Source organism: Falco peregrinus, chromosome W, assembly GCF_023634155.1.
Source record: "Falco peregrinus isolate bFalPer1 chromosome W, bFalPer1.pri, whole genome shotgun sequence".
Taxonomy (NCBI): Eukaryota; Metazoa; Chordata; class Aves; order Falconiformes; family Falconidae; genus Falco; species Falco peregrinus.
Genome location: NC_073743.1, coordinates 29,607,095 through 29,623,071, shown reverse-complemented (window position 1 = coordinate 29,623,071; position 15,977 = coordinate 29,607,095). Strand labels below are relative to the sequence as shown.

Genomic DNA, 15,977 nt, shown 5'->3' with positions numbered 1-15,977 from the left:
ATTACCTGACCTTGTGAAGCTATTTTTATATGGCTGGCTACTTCTATACTTCAATTTGATTATTATTTGCTGGGTTTGTTCCAGAGAAATTGGGAAGTCTGGGTGACAGAACTTGTCTTGGCTATGGCTGTCTGAAGCTTCAGGACATGATGTAGGGTATATCTGTTTATTTAAACTTTTTCCTAAGAAAGGAGAAGAGCAAGTATATGCAAATACTATTTCTTGTAGTGGAACTTCTTTTCCTTTATGAGTTAACATTTTTAGACATACACTGATTTTATTAGGTAAGTTTAACAAATGTCAGGGTAAGAAATAGATCAGCACTTGAGCCTGCAGTGAGACCCATTAACTAAATCAAGAAAGCAATGAAAAGATATATGTTTTCCCCTTTTTCTGTTTTTAATTACTTCATGTATTAAGGAGTGGAGCACTGAAAACATCTGGTGTATAATGCCAATGGTCATGCTGTATCCACTTGAATTACTATCTCATCACAAGGCAAGTGCTATTTAAAAAAGGGAAAGTAAGCAGGAAAATTCATTTTTTAAAAAAAGTAACTTTACTTGACAGACCAAAATCTTTAGATGTGGCGATAGAGCAGTTATGTAGAAAGTCATTTCTCAGCAGCGCGAGCTCTTCAGGAAAAGAAGGCTTTTTGCCACGTTTTCTGGCGGAGCATAATGCTTGCTACCGAAACCGGCGCACCGCTGCGAAGCGGGGGCAGAGGGGAAGCCCCCTCGGATGTCCCTTCGCCCCTGCCGGGCCGCCACCCTCCTCTCCCCTCAGCTTTAGCCTCTTGGGGTAGAGCTACCGGAGGTGCCTGCGGAGAAGTTCTACCCCGCTGAAGCCCTGCAGCGAACCCGTCGGCGGATGCAGCCCTTTGGACCGCGCGGTTTTAAGAACACCGGTGCTTCTCCCTGGATCACGCTTCCAGCATCCCTGTGTGGTGGGCACCTGGGTGTCTCCTGATACCCAAGCGCCCATCCCGCCACACAGAGGCGCTGGAAACGTGACTCAAGTGTTTTTATCTGGGCAGGCAGAGCCCTATATCACCGCTCCAGGAAGCCCAAGGAGCGGCAACTCTGAACCGCCCTCTGGTATTTGAGGCTGCCGCCCGCCCCGAACGGCCCCAAGGCACCACTTCAACTGGGAGAGGGGCTATAGCTAAGCAAGGCCTCTCAGGGGCGGCAACGGCCACTCAACCTCGCTCCAGCCACCCCTACGCTCTTTCCGTTGGCGGCGCGGCTACTGGGAGGCAGCGGCGGCTTCGCGGACTTCTCGCGAGAGCGGGCGAGGTTTCTGGTGTTGTGACTCTGGGAGCCGTAAATATGGCGGTGAGTCTTCGTGCTCGCTCGTTGAGGCACCTCCGCATCCGAGGTAAGGGGTTTGGGCAGGCCGCTAAAGTAAGCTACTTCCTCCGCTCTCCTTTGGCGGCTCTTGCTCTATGTCGTTTGGCTCTATGCCATTCCCTCTGCTTCCTTCTTCCTCCTCTTTCTTCGGTTCCTTCCTTCCCGCCAGCCTAACGCACTTCTCTCCCCCATCCCCGCAGGTCGGAACGATAGCGGCGAGGAGAACGTCCCTCTTGATCTCAGTCGAGGTACGGTACGGGCCGGTGAGGTGAGGGTCGCTGCCTGTCCCTTGCTGCGCGCCCGCCGAGTAGCTGCCGGCGGCGAGCGGCCTGGTGCCCCGGGCCGGCGCGGCGGCGCGGGGGGGCAAGGTGGAGTGGGGGTTGCCGGGTGCTGGTGCTCGGCCCGGCGTCCTGTAGTGAGCGGACCTGTCTGTAGGTGGAAGTCTCTCCCCAGCCCCCATTGCCTGTGGGGCAGCACGTGCCCACAGGGCTGGCCTCCCCTGGCCGCGGGCAAGGGGAGGCCCTGCGTGTGGGCTGAGACTCCTCGGCCGCTTCTAGGATTGTTTTCGAAGGGGGTTGTTGTTTGTAGATGGGGCTGTTTACAGTGGCCTGTCGGCGCCGTGCTTGTCAACCTCGCCCCCGGGGCTCCCTCCGGCCGTGGCTCAGCTCGGTGGGTCGGGACCGTACACTTCTGGGGAGCGCCTCGGCGGTGGCGGCTAATCCTGCCTCAATCCTTTGTCGTATATCCGTACCTGTCTTAGGCAGGTTGGCCGCCGTATTTGCCGTGAGACCAAAAGACTCGTCTCACGTTTATTTGTTAAGTTGCTCCAGAATGCCCTCCACTGCTCTCAGATTGTGTGTGTGTGTGGTTGGTTGGAATAAGAGGAAGGAAACAACAATAATGTTTGCTACAACACTAATTAGTTGTCTCTCAGACAATAGTAACTCGTTCCCTACCCAAATCTATAGCTCATCTAGTTTTGCTGAAGGTTAAGGTAAGGGTTACACTCTCTCCAAGAGCTGAATAAAATGCGGAAACCAAACTGGCCTAGTAGCAGTGATGATCTTCCCTCAGGCAGAAGATCATGATCTGGGGGAGGAAGTAACTGTTCTGCTTCTGGAGATTCAGGACTGATGCTATCCAGAATAGATCCATTTATAATTTTTTTTATTAAGCAGTTTTACCATGGGCTGAAAGTTATGTCTGCATATGTATTTTAGTTCCTGGGAAAAGCTGTGAGGGTTTTTCAGTTTAAAGCAACAGGCTCTTATGTCTCCTCTTACCTGATTTGAAGAATCAGTCAGCAATATGCAGGCGAGCGGAGGTTATCTTTATTCGGCGGCACTGGGTGCATGGGGGATCGCTCCACCAAAGTCATGCACACCGAGGGGACTTTTCAGTCCCCCCTTTATACAGGCTACTCATACCTATTCATTAGTTTTCCAAGAAATCGTTTACATATTCCTTACAATTCTGAGAATTCATTTACATATCTCATGCCTGCACAATGTTCTTGAGGAGTTGTCTCTATGTAGACTATTGCATAGCAGTCATGTTTAAAGTTTCCATCTTCGCCACGTTACATGTACAACAGGAATCTAAGACAAAATGTCCCTTTTTAAAGATAACCAACCCAAGGACTTAGCAGTCTGTGCATCCGTCATGTGGCAATGAGGGTCCTTGGACATCTCCTGACTTTTAACTAAACATAGGTGCGTCATCCTTTACATAAGTGGTACAGCATTCACTATTCATACCTTATCTCCAAATGGACACGATTGCTTTAGTGTGAGACACTGTCTTTAGAATTAAAACAAACAGAACTTTTGTCAACAAAATTGGGGACAAGGGCCTTAACGGTTCAAACGGGACACAATCACTTACTGTAAGCAGTGTTATCTGTTTAGATACTTACAGAATCAGGATTTTAATGAATGGGTTTTATTTGAATCTGAGGTTGCAATCTCCCACTGCCACAATTATCTTTGTCCTACTTTCAGCTAATTTTCTGTTCATGTCAGTGGATTGCAACACTTTATCAGCTTGTCTCCTCTTTTGGCCAGAACTTTCTCACTTGGAGGCTTCTTTCTGCATAACTTAGATAATGCTTTTCTTTTCACCATCCATTCTTTGTTTCTCATCCTTCCCAAGGCTGACTCCCTTGATTAGAAGTCCCTTCATTCATCACTTTTAACAACTTTAGAGAGTCAGCCTGACCTAAACTTTGTGCACAGATTTGTTTAACATACAGTTAAATGCCAAATCAGAGTTTGATAATTTGGGAGTTTGGACAGCACTGGAGTGGTTGCTGTTTAGTGATGGCTTGCCAAACATGAGTTAGCATACAAGTCAGACTTTTGCTAGTCCATAGCTGTGGACTATATACTAACTCCATTCTTTCCATGTGAGAAGTCAGTGCTGTTAAGTATTTCAGAACTAATAATAGATGCAGGGAGGGTGCTAGCCCTGTTTGTGCTGCTTTGACTCCTACTTCTTCTTGGCTTTTTGTACGGTAAGACTCAGAAATGCTTTGCTGCATGTAGAGCTGATCTAACTTTCTCTGTGTGCTTTTTGCTTGCTCTTTTCTATGCTGCTGTAGTTTGAGGGGTGCCCACGTTTTCCCAGAACACACCATGTTGTTCTCTTACGTATTTTTACCATGGCTGGTATAGTAGGTTTTACTCTTTGGAGCTTTTTGGTGCTCTGCTTCTTTAAAAATTATATATAATAATGTTTATGAAAGGCATTTTATATGATGGTGCATTTTGTGTGTGTGTGTGTGTGAACACTATGTACAAAGATTAGCCTGGTAAAAGATAATAATGTAAAGCCTGTGGTTTGTGGTTTCTGGTTTTGTTTTTTTGTCTTTTAAACTTCTGGGCCACTCATCCCTGGCTGTACCCCATCTCTTATTTTGATAAATATTCTTTTGGGACAATGATTTTCTTAACTTTTTTGTAGAAAATAAATTTGCTGAAAGGATGATCAACACTGGAAAAATTGACCCCAGCACAAATATGGTTGGGCATAATGCTGGTATAACAATAAAAAAACCTGTGCAGATACAGGCTAGACTGGTTGCTTTTGTCTACTTAAGGTCATATATTGTGTCTTCTGTTGATTACAAAATTGCAGTTAATAATTGGGATTCAGAGTACTTTGGGTTTGGCCTTGTGTTATATTACCTGCTCAGAATAGAACAGAAAAGGACAGACTCACCACCAGTGCAATTCCCATTGCAGTCATCTGGAAGGAATTGGCAGTAGGATGAGGCAGACTGTCCCTTCTGGCCTTAAGTTACAAGTCTGATTTCAGTAGTCTAATCAAACCAATTGGCATTATCAACCAGGTTATTGCATTCGGTAGGAATTATTACATTGAGTCCGGTCATGGTTGTGTATTTAACTATGCTACAAGTATTATATGTTTTTAGCATAATTCTTCTTCATCTGCAATATTTTACAGGGATTCCAAACAGAATTACAGAAGTTTATGTATCTCCCAAAGCTCTGGGCTCTGTAAAAGGGTTGTGTAATCCACACTTCGTTTGCTGCTAAGTTCTTTGCTTATCTCTGTAACTGAATCTACTTACAAACTGATTTTAAAAATTTATTACTGTTTCAGTATCACCTTATCCTGTTGGGTGACCAGTACCCCTTCCTTTGCTGGCGTTTCAGCTGTTGCCTCTGGGCTGTGAAGGCCTAAATAGTTTGGAACTTTCCTAGTTGAGAGCAGTGTCTTACAGTGCCTTATCTGTAGTCAAGCTCCTTTTTAAATCTTCCATTAAGGGATCCCTGTTTTTTTGGATTCCTGTAGCTCTGAGTCTGCAATGGCTATTAGGAATTTTTCAAGCTTGTTCATTTACTGAAGCTTTGGAGAGATACAAGGGTGCAAATGCTGATGGTTAAGTGCTGTTCATGTCTGTATGTCTTAGTCTTCACTTTCAAATATACTTTTTAATTAACTGAAACATACCTGTTACCCTCAAAAAGGAGGAAATTATCTGCAACATTAATTATTAATAAATGTGCATTATGAGATACTACTATGCTTTAGCAGCTCTTCTTGTATGGCTGATTCCTATATCTTATAAGACTCAACATTTACAGCAAGAACATGAGACAAATATGAATAAAATAGCTGAGAAAACTGGCTTTTTTCTCCCCAAGAGTGAATTTCACAAAAATGGCTTAGTGTTATCTGAAAAAATAAAAATAAAAATACCCTTTTCCTTTTTTCCCCTCCCTTCTCCATCATTTCCTTCTATCATGTAGATAAATGGAACTTTTGTATTTATTTTTAACTTCACATGATCTGAACTGTATTGCTTTTCTTACTGTGCTTACATCATTTTAAACCATGTTGTATTTGATTCCATGTGCCAAATTGTAATGTGTTGCATCCAGGGCAAATGTCTCAGGATGCTGTTTGTAGTTTACAGCCCACAAAAATGTTGGGTGTTTTTAAGGGTTATTTGCAGGATAGCTAAAGAAGGCTGGATGAATTTTGTCCCCAAATTCAGCTTGAAATTTAGTTGTTACCGAAATCTCGGAATGAAGAACTTATCAACACCAATGTGATGCAGATAAGCAGACACTTCTTTATTAACGGCCGGGTGCGTGAGTGAGTCCTCTCACGATCAACGCACACCAAGTTTCAAAATCAGACACCATATATAGAACTTATTCATACATATTCATTAAGTATTTATGCATAAACATAATATTTCTCGAAAATCATTACCATACTCTCCTCCCATATCCGATTCTGCGCAGTAAAGGTTAGAAAGGTCCAGAAATGGGTCTGGGGTACGATTTGGGTAGGTGGTATTTGGGTCGGTGGTCGCAATCTCCCCCTGCCGGAATTACCTTTTACTAAAGTTCACGGTTTCTTGGCAGGTAGCTACAAGCTGTTCCAGTCGACTCTCCCCAGTTCCCATTAATTCTACATTCTGACATTTCAATACACTTTCTACATACAGAAGACTGGTCAAATACAAAGAAATCTGTAAAATCCCAAATTTGTTACCTAAGTTTAAAACAATGATTCTAGCCCATTCTTCTGGCCTTGGTACAGGGTTGTACAGAGGATTTCATAGCAGCTTTTGCTGTGCAAGTACAAGTTTCATTAAAATATATTTGTTATTCCAAATGATTTTATAAAATCAAATAAAGTTAATTAATTCTAACTTATTAGCAGATCTGTAACATAGTGACCACACTATTTTTAGCTTCCTTCATCAATATGGAAAAAGCAGAGAGGGATGCTGCTCACTTGTCTGATACTGAGAGTTCAAGTAGCAGGGGAGGAAAAAAACCCTTTTGGAGCACTTGCAGCAAGGCAGTGGGGAACCAGCGCAGAGATGGTAGCTGATGTCTATACTTTCTTAGTGGCTCAAAGGCAGTTCTTCCACACTAATGGCAAAACTGTTATGGAAAGCTGTTCTTTGTTGTATGCTCTTGCAATACATGGTCTGGCTTGAAAAGATGGAGAAGTGGGGCTCCACTGCACCTCAGAAACACTATTTTAAAAATACCCAAATAAACAAAATGTGGGCACCTTTAACCCTTGCTTTGCAGTATGCCATCATTGTGGTGGGTGACTATAACAGGATGCTTGCGTGAGAGCAATAGCTCTTTTTTTGCTTCCTTGTTTGTGAATCTGTAACAGAAGCCATAATAGGAACAAGGCAGTATTTAGCAACTTTATTTTTCTTTTGGCTCTTCTGAGTTATAGAGGGGCAACTTGAAAAATAGCTGGAGGGAGATCTCACTTGCATTACTGAGTAATTCTCTACTGTATTATTCTTGAATATTGTTTTGGGGTTTTTCTATGTAGTTGGAGACTAAAGGGGAAGTTGTTGATAGTGGTGGTCTGCTAACTTCTTTGGCAACATGTAACCTTTTGGTAGGTTTTAAAAGTAAGGGACTTAGAGGTGCTCAGTATATGCACTCCAGAATTAATGCATATAATTAGCTTTCCTGTCTGTACTTGTGCTTCAGTCGACCATTGTTTTGGAATTGTATAGTACTCTGGTCTGGTTAGATTATTAACACTTGCATACCTTCGGCTTTGCTTCCTAAGGTATTACTGCTTTTACAATCTTAGGACTTTTCAGAAGTATTAAAATGGTGCGTTTACAATATTTTCACTTTCATTTCTTGAAAACAGGAACAACAGAAACACACCCCTCATCATAATTACAGTAAATAAGGAAGTTATGTTAATGATAGCCTTCCCAGAAAGAAATACATCAGAGATTTGCCTGATCTCATGATCTTTGTGCATACTTTACCAATTACCTGATAATCTCAGATTTTTTTACCTTAATAATATAGAAGAGATGCTCAATGTTCAGGTAGTGTGTTGTGGTGTGGTTTTCTTTTTTTTTATTATTTTCTTAAAAATGGGAAGAAGTTAAATACTTGGTTATAGTAAAAATTGGTGTTTTACAGACTGGTTATACCCATACAAACCCAAACACTGCAGAAAAGAAGAATGTTCAAGAGGGTTACAGGATGGCTTGAGAATTTGTTGAAATGATGGCTGACTAGTATTGGAGAATGTGCTGAAAATCAGATATGCTTTTTGTCTTTCATACTGATTAAGACTCCCGCCTGAGACTTTTAAAAAATAACAATAAATGTCATGAATAATCTGCCTTAAAACCAACTAGCTGCTTACAGATAAGACATAAGCATGTGACTTGAGGCTTTGATAACTACACAATAGATTACATAAAATAAGGGATTTGCTTTTCATTAGAAGTGGTTTTTACAGCATGCAGGTAGGCAGATGCTTATACCATAGTGCAGGTTTCTGCATAGAGCAGTGCTTCTGTGATTATTTCTAATACAGAAGGGAAGATGCCATAACACTGCTACACAAGTGCTGGTTGATATTTGACAAATTGTTTTAACTGGAACACTTTTTAACTTTCACTCTCACAATGAAATGCATTTTGCTTTATCCTAGTTTAAAACTCTGTAGTATTAGTATATTCGTGTATACTGCAGAAATTATTTTTTTTTTCTCCATTTGCCAACCATCTGTTGTGGTGAGGGAAAAATTGGGTAGAATGGATCAGAGAAAAAGTAGAAGTTAGCAAAACTTCAGAGCATGATTAGTAAGGACTGTATTCACCAGCTGCAAGGATTTAGTGAAGGAGGAATGCTGATAAAGATGTATAACTGAGAAAGTGAGAAAATAGAGTTAAAAAACCCCAACACAAAACCCAACAAAAACAACCCCAGTCCCAAAGAACAAAACCCCCTATTTAGTTGTATATTCTTAGGTATGTGCTAACAGTAAAATTCAGTCACAGAACTAAAAGCTCTATAGGACTCATGTTCTTATGTTTTTGTTATATTCGTCAGAGTATAGCAAGCTGCATCTCAACAGTGGCTTGAATAGGTTTGGGTAACTAAATATTTATGAGTAAGTCTCTTCACCCAAATTCTGCCTGAATAGCACTGTCTTTGAAATCAACATTGTTCATTAATAAATTAGTCTGATGAAGTCTTTAAGAAAGTTTTCTTAAAAGGGGAGATTTTGTTTATAGAATAGAATATTTTCAGTTGGACTAGATGATCGTTGTAGTTCCCTTCCAACTGCCTGACCACTTCAAGGCTGATGACAAGTTATGTTAAGGGTATTATCCGAATGCCTCTTAAACACTGACAGGCTTGGGGCATTGACCACCTCTCTAGGAAGCCTCTTCCAGTGTTTGACAAACCTCTCGGTAAAGAAATGCTTCCTAATGTCCAGTCTAAACCTCCCCTGATGCAGCTTTGAATCATGATTACGTGTCCTATCACTGGATATCAGGGAGAAGACATCAGCACCTCCACTTCCCCTCCTCAGGAAGCTGTAGAGCGTGGGAGAGGAGGATAGAGGATGTCTGAAGAGAGAGATGTATGAGAGGAGGATGGAGAATGTTTGACCTGGCAGGAGATGAGAGAACAGCTGGGTATTGTGAAGGAGAGTAGGAAAGATGAACATGGTTATCTAGTGTTTAATAGGTGTCTGCATGCTTGTAGTGATATATAGCTATGTAACTGCATGAATGGTTTCTGCCCTGAGCCTGGTGGTGCATGCAGCTGCGGTTTGTGTCCGGGCTCAGAGATGTAAATAGGGGCTTCTCTGTACAATAAAGTGTCTCTGGTTGCACCACAACTGGAGTCTGTGCCTTCGTACACCACAAATGGCACCCCACGGTGGGGCTTAAGTAGGAGGCTCATGGAGCCCGAACCTGTGGTGTAGCCTGACTGAACTGGGATCCGCGGAAATTTTGTGCACCCATCACCCACAAAAAAGGTGAGCAGTCAGGAACCATGGGAGGGAAGTTATCCCGAGATCAACAGTGCAGCCTGGATGTATTGCGACGGCTGCTTGCAGCTCAGCAATGAGCTGTGATGGGTCTACAGCTAATGACTCTGTTAGAATGGAATCGTGACAAAGTGCTGGACTTTCCACCTGATGGCACTTTGCAAATTCCTGCCTGGCAAGTGGTCATCAGATGATTATATGATGCTGCCGTGGAGGGGGACTCCGCGTCGGGAATGCATTTAGCACCTTGGTAGCAAATCCTGACTACTCTTCATCAAGTGTGGACTAATTCTACTAACATTGCTAAACCAGAGGAGGCTGTAAATTCCACCAACAGCGTGACTCTTCTCAACGCATCGTCAACAACGGCGACTCCATCCACACCTCCTCTGCCCCCAAAGCTCCTGTCAGTGATTGCAGCGACCCTCACAGCACAGGACCAAGCACGGGAACAGGACAACTCAGACAATGATTCCATTGACACTGATAAACTTTTTGATCCAGGTCCTATAGATTTGGAAAAGGAACCAGACCTTTTTCCTCCCCCTCCTGATGCATTGATTGTATTTTTGGGGAAGGTGAAAGGTGGTCCGGGGGATCGGTAGCAGGAATGCGAGCAGGAGGCGCTTAAGCGAGGGGATTTGGGAGTCGCTATGGCATGTCCAGTATTTTATTGGCCAAATCAACCTTGAGAGTGGCAGCCTGTGCAATATGAGGCTGTTAAAGAGTTAAGCAAAGCAGTGCGGGAAGGGGGGATTCATAGCACATTTGCTATGTCCCTTCTTGAAGTGATGGCAGAGCCTTATACACTCACACTGCATGACTGGAAGTTATTGCTTTGTATGGTACTAACTGATACAGTATATGATGTGGTTATCTGATTTTTGTGAGCTGTGTAGTGGCTTCGATTGAAAACCTTAATTGGAGAATTGCTGTTAACTATGAGCAGTTGGCTGGGGAAAATAATCATGCCGCTTCCATGACTCGGGCAGGTTATCCCAGGGACAACTATTTGCAAATTAAGGAGGTAACTATTAAGGCAGTCCTGAAGATACTGGAGTCTGGGCATGCCTCTAGTCACTCTAGTGAGTTGTTTGCCACGGTTTGGCAGAGTCCTAAAGAGTCATATACTAACTTTATTCATTGGCTTCAGAATATTTTGCAACAAGTTCAGCATGAGGAAGCTCGAGGGCTGCTCTTAAAACAACTAGATATGATAATGCTAATGAAGATTGCAAATGGGCATTGCAGCACTTTCACAATCGCAACCCCAACTTGTGTCAAATGATTATAACAGACCTCACAGCAGAATGTAACTCTCAGGCTGAGTTCTGGAATGCAGCGCAATGCGTTTTTTCTTCTTCAATCTCTTCTGATGCATTTTTTTCTTCTCTAGTCTCTTCTGTAGGAATAGCACATGCTCTTAAATTGCTTAATAAATTAGGCTGCTGGCTTGCTAAAGAAAGTAATGCTACAAGCACTGCTTTTTCTCGATTATTAGCAGGTGTCGATTCTGTCTGTCATGTGTCGCTACAGAACTGAGCTGCTATTGATATTTTTTTTTTATTGTTAGCACAGGGACACAAGTGTGAAGACTTTGGTGGGATGTGTTGCATGAATCTGAGTGACCACTCTGAATCAATTCACAAAAGCATACAAAACTTAAAAGCCTTAAACAAAGATCTGCAGCAGAGCCATGGGCGGGATGCCTTTGGTCTCTTCTCATGGCTGGGAAACTTTGGGCCATTGATCAAAAATATTGCAGGATTTATTATAATTGCCTTAACTGCCTTGTTGATGTTTGCCTTGTATCTCCCATGCCGTTTTTCCTGTATTCAGTGTTTAGTTGACTGTAACATAAATCAGGTCGTGGTCACCCAGCTACACACAATTTTTGCCTTGTCGCAATTAACAAGCAAAAAAGGGGGAGATGTGGGAGAGGAGGATAGAGGATGTCTGAAGAGAGAGATGTATGAGAGGAGGATGGAGAATGTTTGACCTGGCAGGAGATGAGAGAACAGCTGGGTATTGTGAAGGAGAGTAGGAAAGATGAACATGGTTATCTAGTGTTTAATAGGTGTCTGCATGCTTGTAGAGATATATAGCTATGTAACTGCATGAATGGTTTCTGCCCTGAGCCTGGTGGTACATACAGCTGGAATTTGTGTCTGGGCTCAGAGATAAAATATGAGCTTCTCTGTACAATAAAGGGTCTCTGGTTGCACCACAACCTGAGTCCGTGCCTTTGTACGCCATAGTAGAGAACAAAAAGTTTTAAATTTACTGGTTTTGTTCTTCACTGTCTAGACTTCTCTAAGCTCCTTGATTTTGTCTGAGTACTACTTATTGTTACTGTTTTGGCCACATCTGACCCATTTATTCAGGTAGCTGCTCCTGGAATATTTCAGGAAGCTACTTTTAAAAATTATTTTTATTTGTAGAAATGAAAGACACTTAATTGTCTGAGGTGTAAAATGAAAAGCACAAAGATTTTGAATTCGCACAGCTTCACCCTCAGAAGCACCATGGGAAATAATATGAAGGTATTCGGTTATCATTATGGGCCAACTTGAGTCAGCATCTCAGTGATAAATGAGGTAAGTCAAGAAAGAATAGACTATTGAGGGGTCTTAAAATTATAATGAGTAATTTATCTTTTTTTTTTTATTAGCTAGAAAAGCAAGAACTTCTGAAGGGTTAAAGAGTAAGGGTTGGTTAATCAGAACTAAGAAATCTCTGCAACAATGGTCTGAACTGGGGTTATAAATAAAAATTGTCTTTGTCAACACCAACATGAGCTGTTAGGCTTGACAATGAAATGTTAAGGCCATGATACTACTACTTTTGGGGGATAAATCTCTGATTGTGTGTCACATTTTTCCCATTTCTGCATTAGTTCATGTTCCTCAATGCTGTTGCATGAGATTTTGTGGCAGGAAGATATGCAGTGCTGTAACTGGTCTTTAAGAGAAAGTCACATGCCTTAGTTGGTAGAATCTAGAATGTATTTTATCTCTTTTCAAGTCCATTTTAATGTAAGAGACACAATAGTCAGAGACTATATCTCTATTTGTAAAGTCATGTTATTTTGTTTAAATATTTACATCTGCAAAGCATGAAGTTCCATTAGGTCTGCCTACCTTCCCTATTGTCTTTATTTTTATTAAAAATGAGTCGTGGTAGAGAAACAGTAAACTTTCTACTTCTTTCTAATATATCATGCATGTCCAGAAGAGGAGAAACAGGATAGCCTGTCTTTCCTTGAAGTCAATATTCAGAGGAATCCTAAACTTGGGATGGATCCAGTAAGATTTTCATTGTCTAATGCTCTGTGATCACATCAAAGAGTTTTTTGTTGGTGGTATGGGTGTATCCAGACAGATGCATACACAAATTCCAATTTAAATGCAAAGTTATTGCATGTTTGGTTTCATTATGCGTAGTGTTCTGTGCAATGCAAGGTGGTTATGTCTTTACTTGTGGCTGTGTATCTGACAGTTGACTTTGCTTCTTGTTGTGACTAAGGTTTGTGGAAGAGAATATTTCATACAAGCTGTTGATGATTGAGATTGATGCCTGTCTTGTCTTCCCAAAATCCCACTGACCCTTTGTCTGAAAAAAATCATAATTATGTGGTGTGGCAGTAGCATGTCTGTACATGTGCTAAAGTCTCATTATAAGCAGTGTAGTCAGTACAATTGATTCACCCTTGAGTAGACACCTTGCAGCTAGTCAGGTTAATTGTTTTAGACTTAATTGGCTGATAGATGAGATCTTCATTAACTACAGTGGGAGCTGAGACATCTAGCACAGGTTTATACACCTGAACTCAGGTGCCTACCTGTAGGTGTCTTAATCTTTAAATACTGTCTTGTATTCCTGATGGTAGTGCAAGTACAGGCTCTTGTCTTTCCAAATATGTTCTGGATATATCCTGATAAGATTGCTAGATGTGTCTGCTTTTTCAAATGTGTTGCTTTTTTAAGTTTTTAAACTACAGAAGTTGATAACAAACTCAGCTTGGTTTGTAGAGAGGTGGCGAGAAGGTCCTTTCTTTACATCTCTGATACCTTTCATTATACAAAGGAAATAAAAAGTATATAAATATCCTTTCAGAATGAACAGGGAAATAAAAGAATGTATATACTCCACAAATTCAACTGTAGCTGTTCATACTGTAGTAGGAAGCAAGTTTCTTTTACTGGAAGTTAGTATGGAGCACCTCACACAAAACCCTTCTCTTTGCTGCTTTCCGGATGTTTGGACTATTCTTCAGGCTTTTTCTAAAGACTTTATTTTACATAATGCAATTTTTTTTTTCTTTTTTGGTAATGTAATACTTCTTAACAGTTCACGTCTCCAGCATAGCCTTGGTATTTCATTTATTTCAAACTACAGTGCTGTTGATAGTGTTGTAGTGCCTATTGCAGAATGCAGTGTCTAATCCAAGATTGCACAAAAATCCTGCAGTCAATCATCTCTCTTTGAAAAATGTCCTACCCCAGTACTGCTGTGTACAGAGCTTATTGCAGTTTCTGTTACAGTAGCTCTGTGTGCAGCTCTCTGCCCAGCCCCACTACACTGCTTGTCCCCACTACCTCAACTCCCAGCCTTATTCCCAAAGGTGGGGCAATATTGTCTCTTCTCACCATGTTTGGTAGTCCTTTTCCACTTCCCAACAAAATGCAGGGTCATTGACTGGTATCTGAATCCCAGGGGGTGGAGTGGGGTGGATTGGGGGTGTTTGGTGGTAGTTTTTTTTGTGTGTGTGTTGTTGGAACAGTGGACCCTTAAGAAGAAAGGAGAAGCTCCTAGTCCCTCTGCTTACCCTGTAGTTCACTTCTCACTGAAAAGTCCCAGCCTTCTAGTAAGTTTAGGGTGATTGTGGACAGAAATTAATATGGAGAGCAGAAGAGAGACCTGTCTTCCCAAAATCTCACTGACCCTTTGTCTAAAGGGAGAAATCACGTGGTGTGGCAGTAACATGCTATCTTTTTACTTCTGTCCAAGTGTGCTTCTTGCCTTTAAATTACAAAGGGATTAAGGATAAAGCTTTTCAGTTATGAGATGCTAGGACTGGAGTTTCAGAAACTAAATGGATTTCTTTGTTAACTGTAAGTCCAAGATATTGATTAAAATCTGCTTTAAAATAGGAGTCTCTCCACCGTAGGCTTTAGCATTTATTCTAGAGAACTCAGGTATGTCTGATTTTGGTTCTAGGCATAAATCAAATTGATGATTCTTGAGGGAAAATGATCTGTGTCCTTAATTAAGACCAGGAGAGTACCTGTTATATTTGGGAAACTGTGTATTTTGAATGCATTTTTAGATTTTTTTTTTTATTATTTTTTTGAACTGTATCTGCTAATAACCTGTTTTCTTTTGCAGAACCCTGTGATAATATGAGAGAGATTCTCCAAAATGTGGCCAAGTTACAAGGTGTTTCAAATATGCGAAAACTAGGTCACTTGAATAATTTTACTAAGGTAAGAGCTCAAATGGTATTGAAACAACTGATCATATAGGCAAAATATTTTATATGTGCTTTATCAGGTGTTGGCTGGGAGATTCATGAAACAACTTAGTATTGTGGAACAGTACTTGGAATCTATGTACTGTGGGAGAGGAAAGGAGCAAATAAGGACAAGCAAATATGTGAATGCAGGGTTATGCTGAAGTTTGTCTACGTGTCCTACTGGCTGATTTTTTGTAGTATTTTAGTGCTTAGAAGCCTGAATTATCTCTCAATTCGTGGGTTAAGTTGCACAGAGCTAAAGATTGGTTCCTGCTCCACAGAATTGAATCAAAAATGTGAAATGCCAGACTTTGGATGTAAACTGACAAAGTATGGTAAGGGAGGGGACTGTTATCAATGAGCATGATATGCAGTGGTTTGGGCACTAATAGAATAACAACTGTTAACTTTCATTGCTGATTTCATAGTGAAAAAGATTTAAAGAGGTGATTTCTAGAAATGGTCTGTATTGCTGATTTTTTGAGGTGCTTTTTCGAAATACAAGCTTCCAAATCATAGGAATGTGAAAGGTACTTGCCTGAAAGTATGACAGATACATTGGAAGTTGATGTGAGCTGACAAGAGGTAAGAATTAAAAACTTACTGCAGAATAAGAGATGGTAGTCTGAAGAAAGAGACTGTGAAAGGCCTTCAGGAGAGCAAGTACCATTTTTTTTGGTAGAGGAAGAACACATGGAGAGCAGCAGAGAGGACTGATGGGATGTGAACAGGTAGTTATGAAAGGGGTGTTGTTTGTAGCATACTGGATGGTTGTGGTTGGACCA

General features: G+C 41.4%; 1 protein-coding gene across 4 annotated transcripts in view; it reads left to right on the top strand.

The window, feature by feature from the left end:
• The first annotated feature begins 723 nt into the window (after positions 1–723).
• LOC129783027 (rapamycin-insensitive companion of mTOR-like) overlaps positions 724–15,977 on the top strand; it is a 109,195-nt gene continuing 93,941 nt past the window's right edge. Inside the window, exons 1-4 of one of the 4 annotated variants that reach the window (XM_055792681.1) lie at positions 1,338–1,377; positions 1,550–1,597; positions 12,119–12,274; positions 15,066–15,163. In XM_055792681.1, coding sequence (XP_055648656.1) covers positions 15,080–15,163 — 84 coding nt within the window. In that variant the 5' untranslated portion in view covers positions 1,338–1,377; positions 1,550–1,597; positions 12,119–12,274; positions 15,066–15,079. Of the gene's footprint in view, positions 1,378–1,549; positions 1,598–12,118; positions 12,275–15,065; positions 15,164–15,977 lie in introns of all 4 variants that reach the window. The other 3 variants (XM_055792680.1, XM_055792679.1, XM_055792678.1) reach the window with 3 other exon arrangements.